The 21,588-nt window shown below is 41.8% G+C and overlaps 1 protein-coding gene across 1 annotated transcript in view; it reads right to left on the reverse strand.

Annotated features, from left to right (window-relative positions):
- RP1 (RP1 axonemal microtubule associated) overlaps positions 1-21,588 on the reverse strand; it is a 659,535-nt gene that overhangs the window by 176,364 nt on the left and 461,583 nt on the right. Inside the window, exons 42-46 of the mRNA XM_044295389.1 lie at positions 17,443-17,521; positions 13,049-13,177; positions 8,772-8,953; positions 5,216-5,302; positions 2,272-2,404 (exon numbers count right to left, since the gene is read on the reverse strand). Coding sequence (XP_044151324.1) covers positions 2,272-2,404; positions 5,216-5,302; positions 8,772-8,953; positions 13,049-13,177; positions 17,443-17,521 — 610 coding nt within the window. The remainder of the gene's footprint in view (positions 1-2,271; positions 2,405-5,215; positions 5,303-8,771; positions 8,954-13,048; positions 13,178-17,442; positions 17,522-21,588) is intronic.

Consider the following 21,588-nt stretch of genomic DNA (forward strand, 5'->3'; position numbering starts at 1 on the left):
AGTCATGCAAGGGTAGGAAAGGTGTGACTGGTTTCTGTGTGCCCATTGTGTATGTAATGGACAAAAATGTCAAGTAGCTCTGTGGTCAGGTCCATGTCTCACTACTTCCTTTTATCCCTGTAGCAGGGACAACAGTGAGACAGGTAGAGGAGGTCATGTCCTAATAAACTGCTATACGTTCTTTCTCTGTGGGGATGTTTGGCTTGTGATGGAATGCCAACTGGAGGGATTATAGTTTAACTTGTTGAACCCAAGACAATCCACAAGTTCATCAGAGCTAAAGACCTTGATGGAGTCTATTCCAGGGTTCCTTGCTGCCGCTGTAGCACTGTATAATCTGTATAGACTAATGTGTCTTCTGGCAGGTTAACTAATGGGCACAAGTAGTTTGTCTTGGATTGCTGTTTAAGGAGCTTCCCTTTGAGATTCTTCATACATGCAAGCAAACTGTTTAAAACTCAGTAAGGAGCCCTGTAATGTGTTTTAAAATGCCTACTTTTTACCTGCCATTATCCCCTTACGTTCCCTAGATTGCAGTGGTGTTTTTTTCTTTGTAGATCCCCCTGTTTTTTTAGATATGGTCCCTGCTCCACTTTAGTACCATATATGGTAATCAGCATCTAAGGTCCATGGGAACAAAAACCAGCTATCTTCTCTGTGTGTAATGTCTACCGTATTGCTCTCACAATGTCCAATGATAACGAACAGCCTCAGAACAATGTAGAAGCAAAGCCTGGTCACTCAAGTCTGGTCTCCTGAGCCTATTGGAAGTCCTACAACATGAACCCAAAGACTCTGTGCACAGCAACAATCTATCATGAACATCTGCTGGCACCTTATGAAGTATTTCAAGAAGACTATATGGCTATCCACAAATTGCTTCTTCTTGAGATGGGAGAGCATGACTGCTTGGACTGCTGCAGGCTGCTTTATAACCTGCCAATTGACTACTCAATCTTGGACAATCTGGACATTGATGAAGAAGAGGACTAACATCTCTTTCCTTCCCTCTCCCATGTATGTGCCTGTTTCAATAAATGGCTTGATGGCTGCTATTTCCTTGTGCATTTCCTTCTTCCCACTTCCCAACCATCATCGTTGTAATGCTTCAAAGGGAACCTGTCAGCAAATTATAAGCAGCATGTTACAAACAGATATGTTTTACAAAAGTCATCTGAGGTTCTCCCTGCCAGCTTGTCATGCTTGACCTGGTTTGATTGACATGTCTGTCCCTATACACAAATATCAATCCAGTCAAGGCAGGCAGGAAGAAGCCATAAGGGCACCTCCCTGATGACTCTTTACCCAGTTCCCGACTCATTTTGAAAATTTGTTTTCTTAGAAATGTTGCAATGTTTGAGAGTAAAAACAATAGCTGTTTGTAACCAAGGAGAGTGGAAGCATTTCATGTTGCAAGTGGTTCAGGCAGCATGAATCTCTTAATAGTTTCCCTTTAATGCTCACGTGTTGTATTTCAGTAATTAAGAATGTTAGCATAGCATGCCATGTGATTTATACAATGAGGAAACCGCTTCTGTATGTTCTGGTGTCATGTTATGTATGATTTATGCAACTTTTAAGTGATGCTACAAAACCTGCATTAACTCGCAGTATATTGTATTATTTTTATGATGACTGATTGCTGATAAAGGGTTTTCAATTAAAAAAACTTTGATTTCTTCTAAACAGAGTGCTATCTGAAATGAGTTGTCCAGTTTGCTCGAAAGCAACTTCGTCCATCTGGCGGTGAAAATGTTCTCATTAGTGGGACTTCCAGAGATTAGCTGTTGTTGTTGGGGAAAACTGGCCAAGTGGACAATTTTACAGGGGAAAATGCACTGAATCAATATTACTGAAAATCAAGCTGGATATGAAAACATACTGTATGTATAATATGTAGCTTTGGTGATGTTGTAAAGAAATATGGCCATTTCCTTTATAAGGGTGACCCCACACAGGGTGCTTTATCCATGTGTAAACCCTAATGCAATATACACCTCAAGGTCCAATGCATTTCACCACTCAACTAGAGGTTTTTCACCTGCCCAGTAGTGAAATAATGTAGTAAAACAAGTGAATGGTGAATTACAGAATGCATCCTGTAAGTAGGAGATGTCTGAATGGCCATCTGTTTCACCAGGATGAGAACTGTAGTTTTGCACCTGCACTACAATAAAACAGATGGAGATCATGGGAGGACATAACCATCTAAAACAGCATTTAGACAAGGCGTATGCAATGTGGAGAACTCTTCTACTTTTAAAACCTTACCATCCAATGGTGGTTGATTGGGGAGGACGGCTGCTACTTCAGCCACATTTTCAGAGCAGTCTTCACCAGGTAGGTACACTTTATCTGGATAAAAACCTATTTCTTGTTTGGTATCCACATCTCTCATACGAATCTTAATAGAGAAATATATTGCAGAGATTAAAAATAAAAAATAAAAATAGAAATAAATGTGATTGTCCAATGGAGTATTTAATTTTGTTTAATCAAAATTCCAGCCCTGTCACTAATTCTAATAATGTTTCACAGATTACTGTTCGTCTGGCACAAGGTACCATCGCGCCATGAAGATGAATTAGGAAACTTCTTATATTTCATAACATGCAAAACAACACGTTTCAGGTATTCAGAGGTGCCTAAATACTCTTCATGTTGTGATGGTTCCTTGCGCCGAGCAGTAATCTGTGAAACATTACTCTTCTTTTTGAGAAGTTGTGCGCCTCTTCTGAAGGCACCTATACTGCATCTGTAAACCTGACAACTAGGTTTCTCTTCTGATAAGCCTACAATACAGATGTGCCTATCTCTAGCACAACTGTACAAGGTGAGCCTCCAATTGGGGAATTTTCATCTTTGGGGTACTGCCTGAGACGTACTTACCTTATGTTGCGCCTATCTCTTGGAAAGGCTAATTCAAATATAGCAGGCATCCTCAAACTGCGGCCCTCCAGCTGTTGCAAAACTACAACTCCCAGCATGCCCGAACAGCCTACAGGTATCAGCCTACAGCAGGGCATTGTAGGAGTTGTAGTTTTACAACAGCTGGAGGGCCGCAGTTTGAGGATGCCTGAAATATAGTAACATAGGAAATCTGCCGGAGCTACGTCGATGTATGAAAAATCACTTTGCAGCTACTACTCCACAACAAATGCTAATACTTATTTTCTCCTATTGGTGTCTGTGGTTAGCCTACATGGTAGTCTAGGGTAGTGTAAGTCATGAGAGTCTTCTGTTCACGTGACAGATTTTACCACCAGAAAAATCTGTCCCTGAATCCATGGCACAAATTTGAGGCTGACCCTTGGGTTTCTGCCACAGACTTGCATTTTGTGTGCAGTGGATCCACCCACAGCTTTAGCCCCATTCAATGGTGATAATCCATGGGGAAGACACCTGATGTGTACCATACATTGCAAGCAATGACACCACTAATAGAAAAACACTATAAAACCAGTAAGGGGGGGGGGGGGGGACATTTTGCTTTAAAAAATAGAATATTAGACATTACTAATTAGGTCAAAGCTAAAGGGGTTGGTTACTGTTGACCAATGTGAATGCAAGATCTGACTATAAGGCACTTACTCATATAGCCTTTGTTGACATTCTGTGCCTCTTTCTATATTTCATTAAATTTACCTCCTTGTTTGCCAAGTTTTTTGTGCTGTCCACACAGAGGTCTTGTCCATAAAATGGCTGCTGATGGAGGGTCATGTAACCAGGAAATTCACCTTCGTGTCACATGACCATCTCTCAGCGGCCATCTTATGGACAGGACTTCCATGTGGACAGCACAGAAGATTTGCCCAACAAGGATGCATGGCTTATGAAATATTGCAAATAGCACAGCATATCAACAAAACTATATTAGTAAGTACCATATATAGTCATCTTACCTACACATTGGTCACAAGTCACCAAAATGTGGCCAACCCCTTTAAGGAACAAATACAATACAAATGTAAGAGGCAAAGAAGTCTTATTTAAAGGGAAACACAGTTTTTCATCTGCATCAAGTGCAATGTCCCATATATGTTCAAATGCTATGTCTTCCTGGGGCATTTAGTACAGTGTAGCTTAGGGCTCTTTCACACCTGCGTTATTGTCTTCCGGCATAGAGTTCCGTTGTCGGGGCTCTATGCCGGAAGAATCCTGATCAGGATTATCCTAATGCATTCTGAATGGAGTGAAATCCGTTCAGGATGCATCAGGATGTCTTCAGTTCCGGAACGGAACGTTTTTTGGCCGGAGAAAATACCGCAGCATGCTGCGCTTTTTGCTCCGGCCCAAAAAACTGGAGACTTGCCGCAAGGCCGGATCCGGAATGAATGCCCATTGAAAGGCATTGATACGGATCCGGCCTTAAGCTAAACGTCGTTTCGGCGCATTGCCGGATACGACGTTTAGCTTTTTTAGAATGGTTACCATGGCTGCCGGGACGCTAAAGTCCTGGCAGCCATGGTAAAGTGTAGTGGGGAGCGGGGGAGCAGCATACTTACCGTCCGTGCGGCTCCCGGGGCGCTCCAGAGTGACGTGATGTGATCACATGGCACGTCATCCATGCGCATGGGGCACTCTGACATCATTCTGGAGTGCCCCGGGAGCCGCACGGGCGGTAAGTATACTGCTTCCCCGCTCCCCACTACTACTATGGCAACCAGGACTTTAATAGCGTCCTGGCTGCCATAGTAACACTGAAAGCATTTTGAAGACGGATCAGTCTTCAAATGCTTTCAGTACACTTGCGTTTTTCCGGATCCGGCGTGTAATTCCGGCAAGTGGAGTACACGCCGGATCCGGACAACGCAAGTGTGAAAGAGGCCTTAGACATAATTAGACCATACATAACAAGGGTAGAATTCTCTTCCGACTAGAATATCATGGTTTGCATAGTATTTTTCTGCATTTGCATGTAAATATAAGAACATGTTCATTGTTAAGGAGAAAGTGTGTCCATTACATGGACATGAATAAAGGCTGTATTCTCTGCACTGTGGTATTTCATATGAATACTGCATGATAGGAAGACATAAAAGAACATCTTGTGCATAGTTAAAGCTCATTTGTTATGTATTAACCAGGCTGGAAATTATTCTGAGGGCATTTGTTCACTGCAATGCATATGACTTTAAAGATTCTAGAAAATTACCGGTGAGAGCCAGTGCAGAATTTCTATCAAGCAATCACAATCAATTAACAAGACATGTACCTTCTGTAAGTGGAGTCTCCTCTCAGAGCTCAGACCCGTGGACAGGAACGAAGCCTTTATTATATTCCCGATATTTCCAACACTCAGCTGTCAGAAGTGATCATAGACAAAATTACTTCTAAATCAGCATATTTAGGAATAAACCTAGGCTCAAATACTCATGCAAATTATAGAATTTACAAATAATGGAAATTTTTTTCAAGCCTCTGGAAAAATTTGTCCAGGGCCATCTAATGTATTACAAACATTATGACACAATACTTAGAGCATGTCTGTGAGAAAAATGAGTATATAGGGGTCATTTTATACATAGAATTAGCATATGGATACATTTCATGTCATGTTTCTTGGATCCATATTGTGGTATGTGATTAGCGTTGAGGGAATCAAAGTATCCGAAGTGGACTTTGATCAGAATTTCAGGAAAAATTTGCCACATAGTAGAATTCCCTCACTCTTCGTGGTTACGAATCAGTTTTTCCTAAAATTAAAAGTAAAAGTAAAACAATTATACTCACCTCATCCACTTGATGGCGGAGAGGCCATCCGCTCACGTCTTGATTGAAGAAAACCCGCCAAAGGAACTGCTGTGAGCCTGAAGACGTCACCACGTGATCACGCTCGCCGCACGTGGTGGAACCATAATGCTTGCTGCAGGTCCTTTGCTGGGTTTTCTTCAATCAAGACGAGAGCAGACAGGACTCTCCGCCATCAAGTGGATGAGTTAAGTATACTTTTTTTTTAGTAAGACCCACCAAAAACGTAACATAAACGGAAATTTAGATAAGCTTACATCTGCTAGAGTTTGACTTTCTGTGTAATTCTGTAGTCTGATCCACCTGTGTACCAGAGGATCCTCAGGTTGTTCCAGACTCTGGCACAATAATGGTCTAGCAGAAGACAACCCCATATTTCTAATATGCTGCTTCACAAACAGGGGCAGATTGGCCATAGACCTTAAAGGGAAATTTTCCAGTGGGCTGATGCCCAGAGGGCTGTCTGAGCCCTCCTCACGGCCAGGCAGTGGAAGTTTTTGGGGATGTATTTTGTGATAAACTGTGCTATTTGGCTCTGTTAGGGTAATATAATGTGCCACAATATGGTATCTCTGGCCCTGCCATCCGTCTATTTGGACCCGACTACAAAACGGGGCCACTTTTAGTATTTTTTTCCAGGGCCACTTTAAGTTCCCAGTCTTCCCCTGTTCACAAACAACTGTTACAACCTACTACTGATATGTCTTGCATGTGCAATAATAACTACAAAGATCAAATGAAAAGTGGACGAGTACATGTTTTGCATACAGTGGCGTACATAGAGAGGTAAGGGTAACAGGTGTAGGTGCAGTGCGCCATATTTATTATCTGTTTTAGACACTTTTTACACTTCACGGTCTTGAAATTGATTTATTTAAAGGGAACATTAAATACAGGACAATATCCAGGCAGCATGTCATAGATCAGGATTTGCTGAACAGACTGATATATAGTTTGCTGGGGAAAGATTCAGTAAAACGTGTCATTCATACATTTAAACTTCAGCTTTTTCTGAACTCAGTTGTACACGGGACCATCAGTGACTAACAGCTATCGGCATATACACTAACACAGAGAATGCTATCAAACACTGATAATAGGCAAAAGGGCCGTTTGAGCTCAGAGAAAAAGTTTATAAATGTATAAAACTACAAGTTTTACTGAATCTTTTGTTACAAAACTATATATCAATCTGCTCAGCTCCTCCTGCACTATATCACGCCACCTGCAGATTGCACTGCATTTCATAGTAATAGGTTCCTTTAAAGGGGACATGGCTAAAAGGAGTCATAATATGTATCAGATTGACTAATAACATGCACTATTTTAGAGCAAAATATTAGTGGAAAGCCAGGTGGGCAAGGAAACGTGTCTAACATGTCTAGCAATATGAACCTAATTTATCACGCTGTGTGCCACTGTGATACATTTGATACAGTTTTTGCCAGTCTGGTGTATGCTGTATTATTATAGGACAGTAACAGTAAATCTCCTCCTTACTTACCCAAATCTGTAATTGTATGTAGTGGACTTTGTACTACTAGGGAGTTTAAAAAGGGTTTAATAACCCAGAAAGAAATTACTAAAATTTAACCTAGACACCAGTCCAAACAGAATTATATAGACATCAGAACATGGGCATTTCCAATTTTCATTATATACATAGCTTGCTCCTCTGGTGGGCCAGTTCAAACTTGCACACTGTAATACTCTAGATATTTTACGGCATATGAATAGTTTGCTGGTGAAATATATTCTTGGTTCTATTCGACCATTTTTGGCTCAGGTGTTTAATATATAAATGTTTGATATTACACTTTTTCACTTCCATCCTAACAGCACTGTATCACCAAGGAAACAACCAAGCAACAACCCATATCTCATTTGTCATCCTCCTGGATAAGAGCTTATATACTACCCTTTTTTTCCAGAGAGCATTGCCAGGTCTATAATTCTCCCTGCTCCAAATGGTGCTCTCCACAAGGGTTATTCTAGACCTACATCATGAGCCTCCCACCCAACCAACCAACTCCTGCTTTGCACTTAAAAGGAGCAAGAACCCCAAAACAGCTGTCTGTGAATGTATGTTTTTTTCTTATGGAAAAATTCTGTTTTTTGTTTTATGTCTCTAGTTATGTTGCCTGTTATAAAGTAGCCCAAAAAATTGTTCTAGAACAACAACTTTTGTCTTACTGGTCTTACATAGTCTTGCTGTCAAGCAATATATTAGAATGAACTACAGTCACATCTGAATTTTCAAGTTTTAAATATTTTTTTATTGGTCTGTGTTTATATAGTCCTGATCTTTATAGCCACAACAGGGCTGGGACAAGGTCCACCATCAACAGAGGCTGAGCTGCCCAAGTGCAGCCCCCCATCTGCCCCACCAGACATTTACATGTTATTTATTTCTGCAGCTCTAATGCTCTGATGATCACTGATCAGTAGATGACCCAAGTCAAGCCCCCCCCCCCCCCGCCATTTAGATATGTATGTTTGTTATTAATCATCATCCACCCCACTCCACTGCCTGCCGCCCAGAGGCTGGGGAGCTGACCTGCGCCCTGAGGCTAGAGCCTCCCCAGCCTCTGTGTCGGCCCGGCCCTGAGCCACAATATACTTGACACTTTAGGAAAGTGATGGTCAACAATAGGGCATGGTCCAGTCATTTAGAGCAGTGTTCCTCAACTTCAGTCCTCAGGTTGAACCTACCGGTCATGTTTTCAAGATTTCCTTAGTATTGGGCAGGTGATATAATTAGTGTCAATGCAACAGGACTTACTACAGGTATTCATTTTGGGGGATATTCATTCTCAAATCATGACTGGCAGGTGGGCCCTGAGAGGTGGTTGAAGATCACTGATTTAGAGTATTCCAGACTACAGCTGAGGAGGTGGAACTGAAGTTCTTCCAAAGAAAATATGTGATAATCCTGCCTCATTCTAGCTTTCTCGACAACAGCATGTTCTACATCATATACCACATCATAGTATATTACATAACATTACGTTAGTTCTCACCAGAAAAGGATCCCAGTTAAGGTTTGTCACACTTTGCTGTGAAGATTTCCCATTTTTTCCAAATACAACAACGGACAGATCCATGTCCTTCTCTAAGGTCGGCGTACCCAGTACTCGTAGTTGCCATTTTCCATTAGTTGGTGTATTGAATGGATTTAGCTTACTCGGTTCCACAGTGGTTTCTAAAGAGTAATGAATGCAGGGTTTTGACATGATTTTCATAGGCACGCACAGATTTGTTTAGTTTATGAATAATATATTAACACAGGAGTCAGATCTGCGATACAGCCAGTGACGCACACTTGTACCTTGTTATTGGATATTACAGCAGGTTGTATTAGCAGTGCACAACAGTCTATGTGTAAAAGGAATGATTTGAGGACTGTATAGGCTTCAGGGTATTAGTTTTAACCAAGTACTGAAGATAAATATTCCAGTTTGATGGAATATATTAAAGGAATGAAAACTTCTCTTTGGCAGCGCTGTATATACATCAGGGCGAAGACACATGTACTGTATCTCAGAAGATGAGTGGATAGGAAATAAGGCAGTGACCAGTCAGTTACCTCCTGTACTCTGGTGGCATAATACTAATTGTGCCATTCATTAAAACTGGAAAGGGAGGTAATCATGCCCTAAATCTGTAGAAACAATTATCTAAATTATGTTTTTTCCAGGACAATACATTCATAGTACATTGATGTGCTTTATTGTCTCATGATATTGTAAATTGAGATGAGCAAAACATGTAGAATTGGCTTTGCCGGTGAATTTCCTGTAACACAGTAGCTCTACTACCAATAGATGCTGAAATATACTGTAGCACTATATGTATAATTTCAGCCTCTATTATCTTTTATGTGACATACATGGCTCAAAAATAGGAGAGGGGTTCATCAGGAAAAAAAATAGCTAATTTTCTGCATTTTGCCCATCTCTAATGCTGGACAACACAAAGCAATGGCTAGTTGCCTTGCCCTGTGGATTGGAGGAAACTTGAAATTACCAGAATACCCCTTTAAACACTGTGATAAGTCTAGTCCTCCTTCAGAATTTGTAGAATTTATATTTCTGAGCATTTCCCACTCATACTGCAATCTTCCAACTGCCAAAGTCCTACAGGTTCAGGTGCCCTTATCATCCTGAGAGCCAATTATATAATATCATCAACACTTGTCTGTGTCCCATTACGCTGATATATTGGTAGAGCCCTGATGTATGTATATGAGAGGGACCACCATAGCAATAGATCACAATGACTCCCCCCTTAAGGTGCCATGTTTTGCCACTCAGGATAAAAGATCCTGATGTTTTTTCTCCCTGGTCTCCTTGATCCTTACGCCACCCTCCAGCTCTCTGGTTTTTAAGGTTCTTACTATCCAGCAGCAAAGAAGACGGGCCCAACCAGGGCCAGGCTCTTTCCAAGGGTCCCATTGGAGTCGCGTGGTCTACATTGATACTATGTGGAGCCTTGTTGAAGGACAATAGCGGGAAATTTGGAGTTAATCGCAGTCTTGCTTGAGGGATTACAATAATATTAGGGGATCCTTTTCTTTTTAATTTCCACCAATCGTTAACCTAACATTTAATGATACGCAGGGATTTTTTGTGATGTTTTTAAATTGGACATCCCCTTGATATGTTGCAATGGAAACCCTTTCAGCAATAATTAGGTTGATGCTAAGTGTCAGTGCGACATCCAATTTGCAGTTTTATGACTGTCCATAGGAGAAGTCACAGACGACACTCTCTAACTAACTCTTTGAGCGTCTAGTAACACATTAGTATCGTTGGCTGCAGTATTGGAGTATTGTCAGTCAAATGTATTCACTGAAAACGCAGTAAATATGGTTCCACAGATATTCATGAAATCACTAGTATAGATGTGGGACTGGAAATTTCAAAACGGCAAATGGCTGACAATGAATTGTGCACAGCAGGCGATCTGCTCATCTAGGTTCTACAATGAAAATCAATATGAGACTGAAAATGCAGCAACGTATTCAGAGGCTGTATAGGAGTGATTTTCTGCTGCTCCAGAAATTATGATCATACACAGTATAATTATCATTACTTATCTTTTGCAGGATCTATGTTTATTTATCCACTTGCAAGACCTCATTTTATGTATTCAAATAGTGGAAATGCAGCCATACCTATGTTAGTCACTGCTGTGAGGAGCCTGCCGCCCAACTATCCCTTCCTGCACTCTTTCATGACTACAAGAGTAAAACGGGGCACTTAAAGGGGTTGTCTTACTTCATCGAATGGCATTTATCATGTAGAGAAAGTTAATACAAGCCACTTACTAATGTATTATAATTGTCCATATTGCTTCCTTTGCTTGCTGGATTCATTTTTCCCTCACATTATGCACTGCTCCTATCCAGGAGTTATGACCACCCTGTAATTCAGCAACGGTGGATGTGCTTGCACACTATAGGAAAAAGCGCTAGCCTCTCTGGTGGCCAGGACCGTGGCAGCGCACATAGGCACAGCATTTCCCGGCCACCTCATGTATTCACTGCAGCAGAGGCCATAACCCCTGGAAATGAGCAGAGTATAATGTAATGGAAAAATGAATCAAGCCAGCAAAATAGGCAATATGGCCAATCACAATACATTAGTAAGTGTCCTGTATTAACTTTGTCTACATGATGAATGCCTCTTACTGAAGTGAGAAAGCCCCTTTTAAAGGGTTTAGCTTAGAAAACCCATTTCAGATACCATATTAGCAAATTCTCAGTTATAATTCTCATCTCTTGGCCAGAGTAGAATATTAATCTCTCCTGTCCTTTTAGCCATTTTTTTATTTGGTGGAGACATTTTTTAATAATAGATAATGAAGAAAAGAAAGAATCAGGATGCAAAATATACACATCTATCATCCATAAGATTAATAACAGCCTGATATTGTGTAGATCCTCCTTGTGCCAGTAAAACAGCTCTGACCGATCAAGGCATGGACTCCACAAGACTCCGGAAAGTGCCCTGTAGTATCTGGCAAGGACACGTTAGCAGCAGATCTTGCAGTGTGGGGGGCACATGCTCTTCCACTACACTATTGACAGTTTTCGAGCCACAGTCATGCAAACTTGGGAACAAGAGATTGAGGTCCCTCATTCTAGTGAATGGTACGGATCTTAACAGTCTGATTCTGACCTATCTAGCATTCATGAGCTATCCATATGTTAATTAGTTGGTTTCTTGGAATATATCTTGAAAAAGGGGGATGGAAATAGGCAGTTGTGACAGATGTGAAATACGCCTCTATTAGAAGTTGTGTTTGTCTTAAAGATCATGCGCTTGTAAAATGTGGTTTGTATGCGCTAACCGTTCAATGAGTAATTGTTCTAAAAGTACCTCCTCTCCAAAGTGTTGTTCTCCAATGAGCAACCCAAAGGCGGATGGCCTTGACCTCCTCTTTTCCATAGCCCCTTTGGTCAGTCTATACAATCTCTCTCTCAAAACAACTTTATGTCCCTGTCCAAAAATCTATGTTATAGCCCTATGTTACCCTGAGCTATACAGTGATTGGAAAAGATGGGGAGTTGCTCAGATAAAACACTGACCTGGGAATTCCCTGAGTACGAGATTCACTTTTAATATTCCAGAGTCTCAACCTGAACAATATAGTCATGGAGAACTCTCCTCTACCCTTATTGATGCTGCTTCTCTCACAGATTGAGGGTAAAATACCAGTAAAGAATCTCCAGTATAGGTAAGGAAGCTAACAGTAGCAATCACATTGTTTATAGTGGTGGCACATTACCTCTGTACTTTTGAGCTATTTTCAGGTCACTCTCCATTCTGAAATTTGGGACCAGCTGCACAGAAGGGGATGGAGAGATACTTAACAAAATACGGCACGCCGCTCCTGATCAGCTGCTCAGTTTTCTGATTTGCCATAGGCAACCCCAGCAAAACATTTCGCTTATCAGTAATGATGAGATAATATACTGATTATGAAAAAGTACACAGATTAAAATTTAAAAAATTAAGCACTCATTGTGCTTCATTTAATCAGAGCCCTCAGATTTTCCATAAGTTCATTGTGCATAGGTTTATTACCTATACTAGTCCCCAGGCAGGTCATGAACACCACAGTGCCCACAACCCGAACCTACAGACATGCCAAAGGAGCCATCTGAATGACCCTAGTGGATCTATGGGACCATAACTTTGGGCATGAGGTGGGCGTCCTACCTCTGAGCAAAAGCATCGACATGCACGGCCACCTTTAATTCTCATAATTTGAGCCCTATCCATGGCCTTACCTGTCATCATAATTACAGATTCAGTAAATTCTTGCTCAGAAAGGCTTGTGATCCAGTCATTGTAATGAAATGTGTGCCTGGAACAAGTGTAATCTTCTTTGACAACGATTTTTTCCAGGAACCATGAATCTGAACAAAACAGTACAAAAATGCCAAATAGAAATGAGTAATCACTTGTATTTAAAGGGGGTTTCCAAGATTCTGATATCAGATGGCTTATACTCAGGTCATCAATATCACAGTGGTGGGTGACCAACTCCTGGCACCCCGCCACTCAGCCGTTTGAAGCTCACATGACCTAGGCGCAAGTGAATGGGGCTGAGCTGCTTTACCAAGCTAAGCCGTTATCCAATGAATGGTGCTGTGCTTGGTAAGCTGCTAGGAAGCCAGGGCGCTCACCAGAATGCTGAACCCTCCTCAAACTGCTTTTCGGCAGGATCCCCCGCTGACCTGATAGTGATGATTGGGATAGTTCATCAATAACAGAATCTTGGAGAACCCCTTAGTATTACAATGTACAATAGGAATAACATATCTATATACTTAAAGGGCTTCTGTCACCCCACTAAAGTCTGAGATGAGGAGGCTTGTCTCCTCAGAACTCCCTCAGTGCGCCTGCGCCGATGACGTCTTCTTTTTTTGGTGATGTCATCGGCGCAGGCGCACTGAGGGAGTTCTGAGGAGGCGAGCCTCCTCATCTCAGAGCACCTGCGCCGAATGAACACAGGTGCGCGATTTTTGAAATGCTGACAGGGCTGGCCGGAGGAGGAGATCCCGGCTGGCCCTGTCAATCAACACGACGAGGGGGCGTTTTTTTTGCGGCGGCTACCAGCAAGTAGGCGCCCTACTTGCTGGTAGAGACCTAATTTACACATTATAAAACTTTGTTTTTATAAGAAAGTAAGTAACACCATTATATTTATATATATCGCAGTATAAGGAATTTAACAAGCCCAAAAAAAAAAAATGACTTTAGTGGGGTGACAGAAGCCCTTTAATGTACTGTAATTGTTACTACAATGTTTGTTATTGGATCTGTATACAAAAAAATGCATTAAAGGATTTTCAAATGAAGTTTTGCAAGATTATATAAAAAATCATAGTAAATATGAACTTTTTACTAGAAAGGAATTTTCTATTTTTATAGAAATAAAGCTTATTCAATATAAGTTTCTCATATGCCTGCTTCCCAATTCTTCACCATTTTCCCGAACTCTACATTTCTTTTTACATTTAGAGGTCAAAATCTGAAAAGTGATGGTCACACAGCTGCACAGCTTCAGAAAAATAAGACATTTCAAAAATGATCTAACTCCCTGCAGGAGTCGGGTTTAAAGTTCCTGGTGACACCAGCCCCCAGAGGCATACAGGGTCAGAGCCATGAGATCTCGTTAGCTAGTCTTAAGTCTCGGGCAAAAAGAGCGCCGTCTAGAGCAAATACAGTATATAGCAGTTATTGGCGTATAATATAGATAGATAGATAGACAGATAGACAGAGTGGCAATAGATCCACTTTAAAGGAGATGTTTGTTGCAAGGATATTGATGACATACTCTCAGGATGACCTATCTGACTAATGGCACCCCCACCCATGAGCTGTTTGAAGAGGTAGCGGCACTTGTACAGGAGCCATCTGAATGACCCTTGTGGATCTATGGGACCATAACTTTGGACATGAAGTGGGTGTCCTATCTCTGAGTAAAAGCAATATTTCCAGGTTTATCCAGAGGTCACTTTAATAATTTAGGCTCCAAATAATCATTAGAAATATATCCCTCAGGAAAAAAAGCATTCCCTAGATTAGTGTTCCTCAACTCCAGTCCTCAGGGCCCACCTGCCGGTCATGTGCTCAGGATTTCCTTAGTAATGAGTAGATGATACAATTAGTGTCAGTGCATCAGGACTTACCACAGGTATTCATTCTGTGGGATACTCTCAAATCATGACCGGCAGGTGGGCCCTGAGGACTGGAGTTGAGGAACACTGCCCTAGATGACTGTTCCTCTCAGACTACCAAATAACTATAAAATATCTATAAAATTAAGTTTTAATATATACACATTTTATTTAATTTTGTACAATATCAATTCAGCCATTTACACAAATCCCAGATTACCAGGTATGTGCGGCCATCTCTATGCTGTCACGGTGTCTGCCCCAGTACGTACACAGTATTACTAGAGAGTTTTATTGTCCATTGCACAAACTGCTGTAAAATTAAATCAAATGGGGACCTCCTTTGCCTTTCAGTCAAATTCTTCATCGTATTTCTTATTCGTATTCATACTTGATAATCATCTTACTATTCAACAGATTGAGGGCATGAACTATTAAAAAGAGGTTAAGCCTGTTATGATAGAGGACTGTGGCATGATATAATCGGGGGTAGCTAGGTCTTGACATGCTACAAAAAGCAGATAGAATGCTAACCATTCTATCTGATTAATCTATATCTAATCTCATTAACAAGAGATTCTTTGAAAATTATTTTTCAGCTGCTGAGTGTTAGCGAAACACGGATGCAACACGGACAGCAAAAAACTGACCCACGGACCCAACACGGATCTGTCACAGGAGAAAACACGGATTGAACACGGTCCGCGTTACCACTGATCCAAAACTGACACGGACGTCTGCATGAGGCATAAGGCTGGGTTCACATCACGTTTTTTCCAATCCTTTTAATGCATACAAAAAATGTACACGTTAAACGGATGCCACACATTGGCATCTGTTCACCATTGAGTTCCATTGTAAAAAATAAATAAAAAGTATACCTTTTTAACTATTGTAAAAAAAAGTATGTCTTTCTTATTTACTGGACTGTGCAGGATACAAGAACGTGGTGTGCTGCGTTTTTGTAATGTATATGTCAAGTAGAGGCATAAAACATGATGTGAACCCAACCCTAACTCAAAGAAAAACAAGGGGGTCATTTATGATGCTGAAATACGCCTCTATTAGACGTATTTCAGGCACAGATTGTGGCGCAACAGTTAGTTGTGCCGTAATCTGCGACTTTTCCCCGCTCACTCCAGGTCTAAATAAAGGGCGGGACGGTAGGTCCGTCTGATTTACCATTTTCTACGCCTGTTTCCGGCATAGAAAAAGGTCTAAATGTAAGATAGCTCAGAAGCTCCCTTACATTTAGAATTGGCGCCGGATGCGCCGAAGTTATGGAAAGGCCGACACCTCTTCATTACTTCGGCGGGACCACCAGCAGCTTGGGGGTTTATTAAGACAACATCTAAAATGCCATTCCTAATAAATGTGCCCCTTAGAGCTCTTTCACACAAGCGGATCCCGTGCAGGTAATCCGCTGCGTTAAAGAGTGCCAAGCCCCGTTCCGGACAGCAGAGACACGGAGCAATAACATGATTGATGATGCTCTGTGCCTCTCTACAAAATCACCGTGGGATAAAGTTGTCACCGTGATTTTGTAGTAAAAAGGTCACAGAGAGGCACAGAGCATTCTCAATCATGTTACTGCTCCGTGTCTCTGCTGTCCGGAACGGGGCTTGGCTCTCTTTCACGCAGCAAATTAACCCCACAGGATCCGCTCTCGTGAAAGAGCCCTTAGTCTTTTTTCTCAAGAAACTACACCATTCTTGTCCATGAGCTATATCAACTCTGACTTATTATTAGGCCCCTTTCAAACGCGCGGGTAAAACGCGTGAGGTGAACGTATTGCACTCGCACTGAATCCGGACCCATTCACTTCAATGGGGCTGTGCAGACGAGCGGTGATTTTCACGCATCACTTGTTGAATTACTTGTACAGTCAACTTCAGGGGAAATAGTAAAAGCACAGCTGCATTGCAAGTTAACTGGTTAGCTAAAGAGAGTCTCCAGAATCCCCCTTTACCGAGACGGTTCTACTTCAGTGTAACGTGGCAGTCACTTGACGATTTGCTCTTCTCACCGGTGGGTTGCCTACATTCCCATTACAAACATTTAATACCCTTTCTGTTTTGGAAGACAGCACATCCACTCTCCATCCAGTATGTTTATGATGGGCTTGTGCTTATACACAGCAGCGAAACTGAACCTGCAGAGCTGCAGTGTAAAGCATGGATGGTCTGGATCTCTATTAACAAGGGAGGTAAATGCCACACTTTAGAGTCCCTGTAGACCTTGTAACTAAACTTTTTTCATCCACCATAGCTCTTCCCTAGTAGAACTGAGCTAAAAAAAAAAATAAAGTATAACTTAAAAGTAGTGAATTAAATGTAATTTCTAATTTTAAACCTATAAACGGACATCCACTTTAATGTGCACTCCGATGTGACATGAAATACATCACTGTACTAATCACACATTGTATATTGCTTTACTTTATTTTAGGAAAGGAAGGGTACCTCTAAATAGTGGATGCTTTGTGACGCGACACTTACCTGATTCCAAGTTGTTGAAGCCAAGAGTCATTTTCTGGAGTTGTCCAAGATATACCGCTTTAATTGTAAAAAGATCCACCTAAGACAGAAATATACAATCATGGGCACCGTAAAACGGAGATCTGTGAAAAGTAAAATGACCAACGTATTTGCAGTTACTCATGAGAATAAATCTAGGCCTGTTTCACACTTGTGTTGTTGTTTTCCGGTATTGAGATCTGACAGAGGATCTCAAAACCGGAAAAAAAAAACATTTCCGTTTAGTCCTCATGCATTATGAATGGAAAGAGATCCGTTCAGGATGCATCAGGATGTCTTCCGTTCCATCAGCATTCCGGTTTGTGACCGGACACAAAATCGCTGCGAGGTGCAGTTTTGTGTCCGGTCATCGAAAAGGAAAAAAAAAATGGATCCATCACTAAAAACAATGTAAGTCAATGGTGACGGATCCGTCCTCAAAAAACAGATCCGTCACCCTTTGACTTTCAATGTATTTAGTGACGGATCCGGTTTGTTACGTTTTTATTTCACACAACCGCATCCTAACGGAACGGATGCCTCCTGATGTGCAAAATCAAAACGAATCCGTTTAATTCCAGTTTTGAAATCCTCTGCCAGGTCTCAATACCGGAATTAACAGCGCAATTGTGAAACAGGCCTAAGCTATGAAATGATGTGACAGTATATGAAAAATGGGTGAAAAACACTGTGATATAGTAAAAGCTGATGTGGAGATTGGATAAGGGCCTAGCGGTAATGATTTGCCCTTTAATAGGAGCTTGGCTTGGCTGGTGGTAAATGCTTTACTATTCCTTTAAAACATTTATACAGTATGCTGCCAGCGGATCTGCAGATTACTGATAAAGTCCTCAGGTTTATGGGCATCAGCGGTTATTCATTCCTAATTAACAGATCTTTCAGACAGAGGGATAAACTGTCCCCATGAGACTGCACTGCTTTTATTTTTTCATAAGAGCCTGTGTTTTGTGAATGCTGTCAAATTAGCTCTGTTTACTGAAAGCGGACGCTGTAGGCTTCACGGCGAGCCGTTTGCAGCAATGTGCGAAGCCCACGTAAAATAATACTGTTTAGATTTATGTTAACCCTTTTAAATATCTGTAGCCTGTCAATCAGCAATCTTTAAAGGGGGTTGACCATTCTGGGACATTGATGGCATATCGCTAGGTTATGCCATGTCAGATAGGTGTGGGTCCCAACTCTAGAACCCGCTCCTGTCTAGAGAGCGAAGTGAAGGAGTGTGCACATCGCTATGGAAGTTCCGAGTGGTGAACTGAGAAAACGCTGCGCATGCATGACCTGAGGCTGGCTGCTATCTGTTCACTTTGGGAGATAGGAGGGGGCCTTGGGTACTGCACCTATCTGACAGTGATGGCCTATCCTACCGATAAGCTATCAATGTCGCATTGAGGAAATGCTCCTTTAAGCGTCCTCACACATTCATTTTGTCTGGCTTCTTTTTAGGCCTCTTTCCCACGGGCATGTGATCCCCATTTGCGGATCCACAATACACGGGTGCTGTTCCGTGGGCTCTCCGCATCACGGATGCGGACCCATTCACTTCAATGGGTCCACAAGTCCGTAGATGTGGAGTGCTTCTGTGGGGTTTCGTCCTATACTTCCGTTCCGCAAAAAGATAGAACATGTCCTATCTTTTTGCGGAACGGCCGGATCGCTGAGTCATTAAAGTGAATGGGTCCGCGATCCACTGCGGCTGCCCCACGGACTGTACTCGTGCATTGAGGCCACCATTTTGCGGGCCGTAGCACGACCACGGGCCACACACGCCCGTGGGAAAGAGGCCTTACCAGTAACAAAATGACAGATAAAGCTCCGCATTAACAGTATCTGCACACTAACGTTTTATTTGTGGCACTTTTTTCCCCTATAAATAAGGTGATGCCAAAACACCTCAAAAACACCAAAAGCTCCAGGATGCTGTGATTTTGAAATCCATTACACCCAAAATGAAGCTCCCACTCTAAAAATTGATTCACCTTTCCCACCAGAAGATATACTGAACATATCCTCCTATTCTGTATCTCCAGCCAATTCTTAACATTTTTTAGCCCTACCTACAAATCTAACAGAGAACTCTTTTAGTGATGGGCGAGGATTCTCGGCCGAACACCATTCTGACTCAAGCATCGCGATGCTCGGCACATTGCTGTGTTCTGCCAAACACCACGTGTGCTCATTTGCTCAAACGCGATGCTCGAGTCTCCTCCCCGCACGTTTGTTGGCTGCTACGTGCGGGTAAGTACTGGCACTCACTGTAATGTCGTAGCCATGTTGGTTACTGTCTTTACAGTGATTGGCTGGCCGAAACGTGTCATCAGGTGCTATATAGCACTCGATGACACGTGGTTCGGCTCAGTCTTAGTCAGGGCGAGCTGCAGCAGAAGGGACAGATAGTGTAGGGTCAGGAATTGTTATTTATTTTTTGGCAGGGTTTACTGTTAAAAGGTGTTAGAGACCCAAAAGTCCTTTTAAGGATTATTGTTTTATCTGTCTGCAATATATACAGTATTATTAGCGCAACCTGCGCTAAATTGCGTGCAATTGTTTGTCCGCTGCTTACAGTGACACAACCTCTGCTACATCTGTTGTGTTTCATTTGTGCATCCTAAAAATCTGTGACATTCAGCGCAATTGTTTGGCCGCTGGTGACAGCGACATTACCTGCACTACATCTCCTTTATAACGTTTGCGCATCCTAAATATCTGTGACATTCAGTGTCATTTTTTCGACGCTGGTGACAGCGACATTACCTGCGCTACATCTCCTGTATAAGGCCAAAATGAACAAGGCCTGGATTGCCCCTGACTTCTCTACTCCACCAGAGGAAAGCGGCTGAACATAAAGGCACTCTAACTGTGGCTTTTATGGTGTATTGAATACACTGTATTCCCATGCACCCCTTCCACCACAAAAAAGGGTATATGGTTTAATCTGTATGTGTATGTCACAGATACATTTTTGAAGCGCACACGTTACACTGCAGATGTGGCCCTGGTATGGTCACTATCAGAAGTGGACACCGTCTACGGAAAAATTACATTGTATGTCACAGATATTTTTTTAATACGTAACACTTTACACAGGAGATGTGGCGTGAATAATTTAACTGTCTGCAGTGGCTTATTACACGGTATTTAGCACGATGCGCTAAAAATATATATTGCTGCTGTCACACACAATAGTCCTTAAAATAACTTTTGGGTCTCTGAAAAGTTTTTTGTATAAAAATCTTCCTATTACACTCCCTACACTGTCTGTCCCTTCCTATGCACACCCCTACCTAACAATGAGCAGTTTAGCGCAGGTTGTGCTACAAACATATATCGCTGCAGTCACACACAATAGTCCTTACAAGGACTTTTGGGTCTCTGAAACGTGTTTGTGCAAAAAAAAATATAGCACCCGATGACGCGTTCCGGCCAGCCAATCCCTGTAATGCCAGTAGCCAACATGGCTACTGTCATTACAGTGAGGGCAGTACTTAACTGCAGGTTTATTGGCTGCGTAGCAGCCAAGAAACGTGCCGGAATGAGACTCGAGCATGGCGCTGGAGCACATGCGGTATTCGGCCGAGTACCGCCATGTGCCGAGCATCGAGATGCTCGAGCCGAACAGTCGTTCGGCCAAGCGTGCTCGATCATCACTATTAATTAGGCTTTCTAACACATCCAAACATTAAATTCTACAAGAGATATATCGATGATCTCATATTAGTTTGGGATGGAGAAGCCAATGGGTTGCTGCCTTTTGTCAAAGGGATAAATGAGGACAATTGGAATTTAACACTCACTCTGGAACATCATCCCAGAGAAGCAATTTTTTTTAGATCTACACTTGAGCATTATAAACAATAAAATGTCAACCAGAACACATTTAAAAAATGGTGACACTAACAGTTATCTTAACTTTAGTAGTTGTCACCATCATAGATGGAAAAACAATATCCCTTATAGTCAAATGAGGAGGATTAGAAGAAATTGCTCTGATGACACAGTCATGAAGGAACAGATAGACACACTTAGAAAAAGATTTAAGCATAAACCTAGATGTGAAAGCAGGCTAAGATTAGTCTTACATTAGCGCTAAACAGTTGCGGCTGGCTGTTC

Source organism: Bufo gargarizans, chromosome 5, assembly GCF_014858855.1.
Source record: "Bufo gargarizans isolate SCDJY-AF-19 chromosome 5, ASM1485885v1, whole genome shotgun sequence".
In the NCBI taxonomy this organism is placed as follows: Eukaryota; Metazoa; Chordata; class Amphibia; order Anura; family Bufonidae; genus Bufo; species Bufo gargarizans.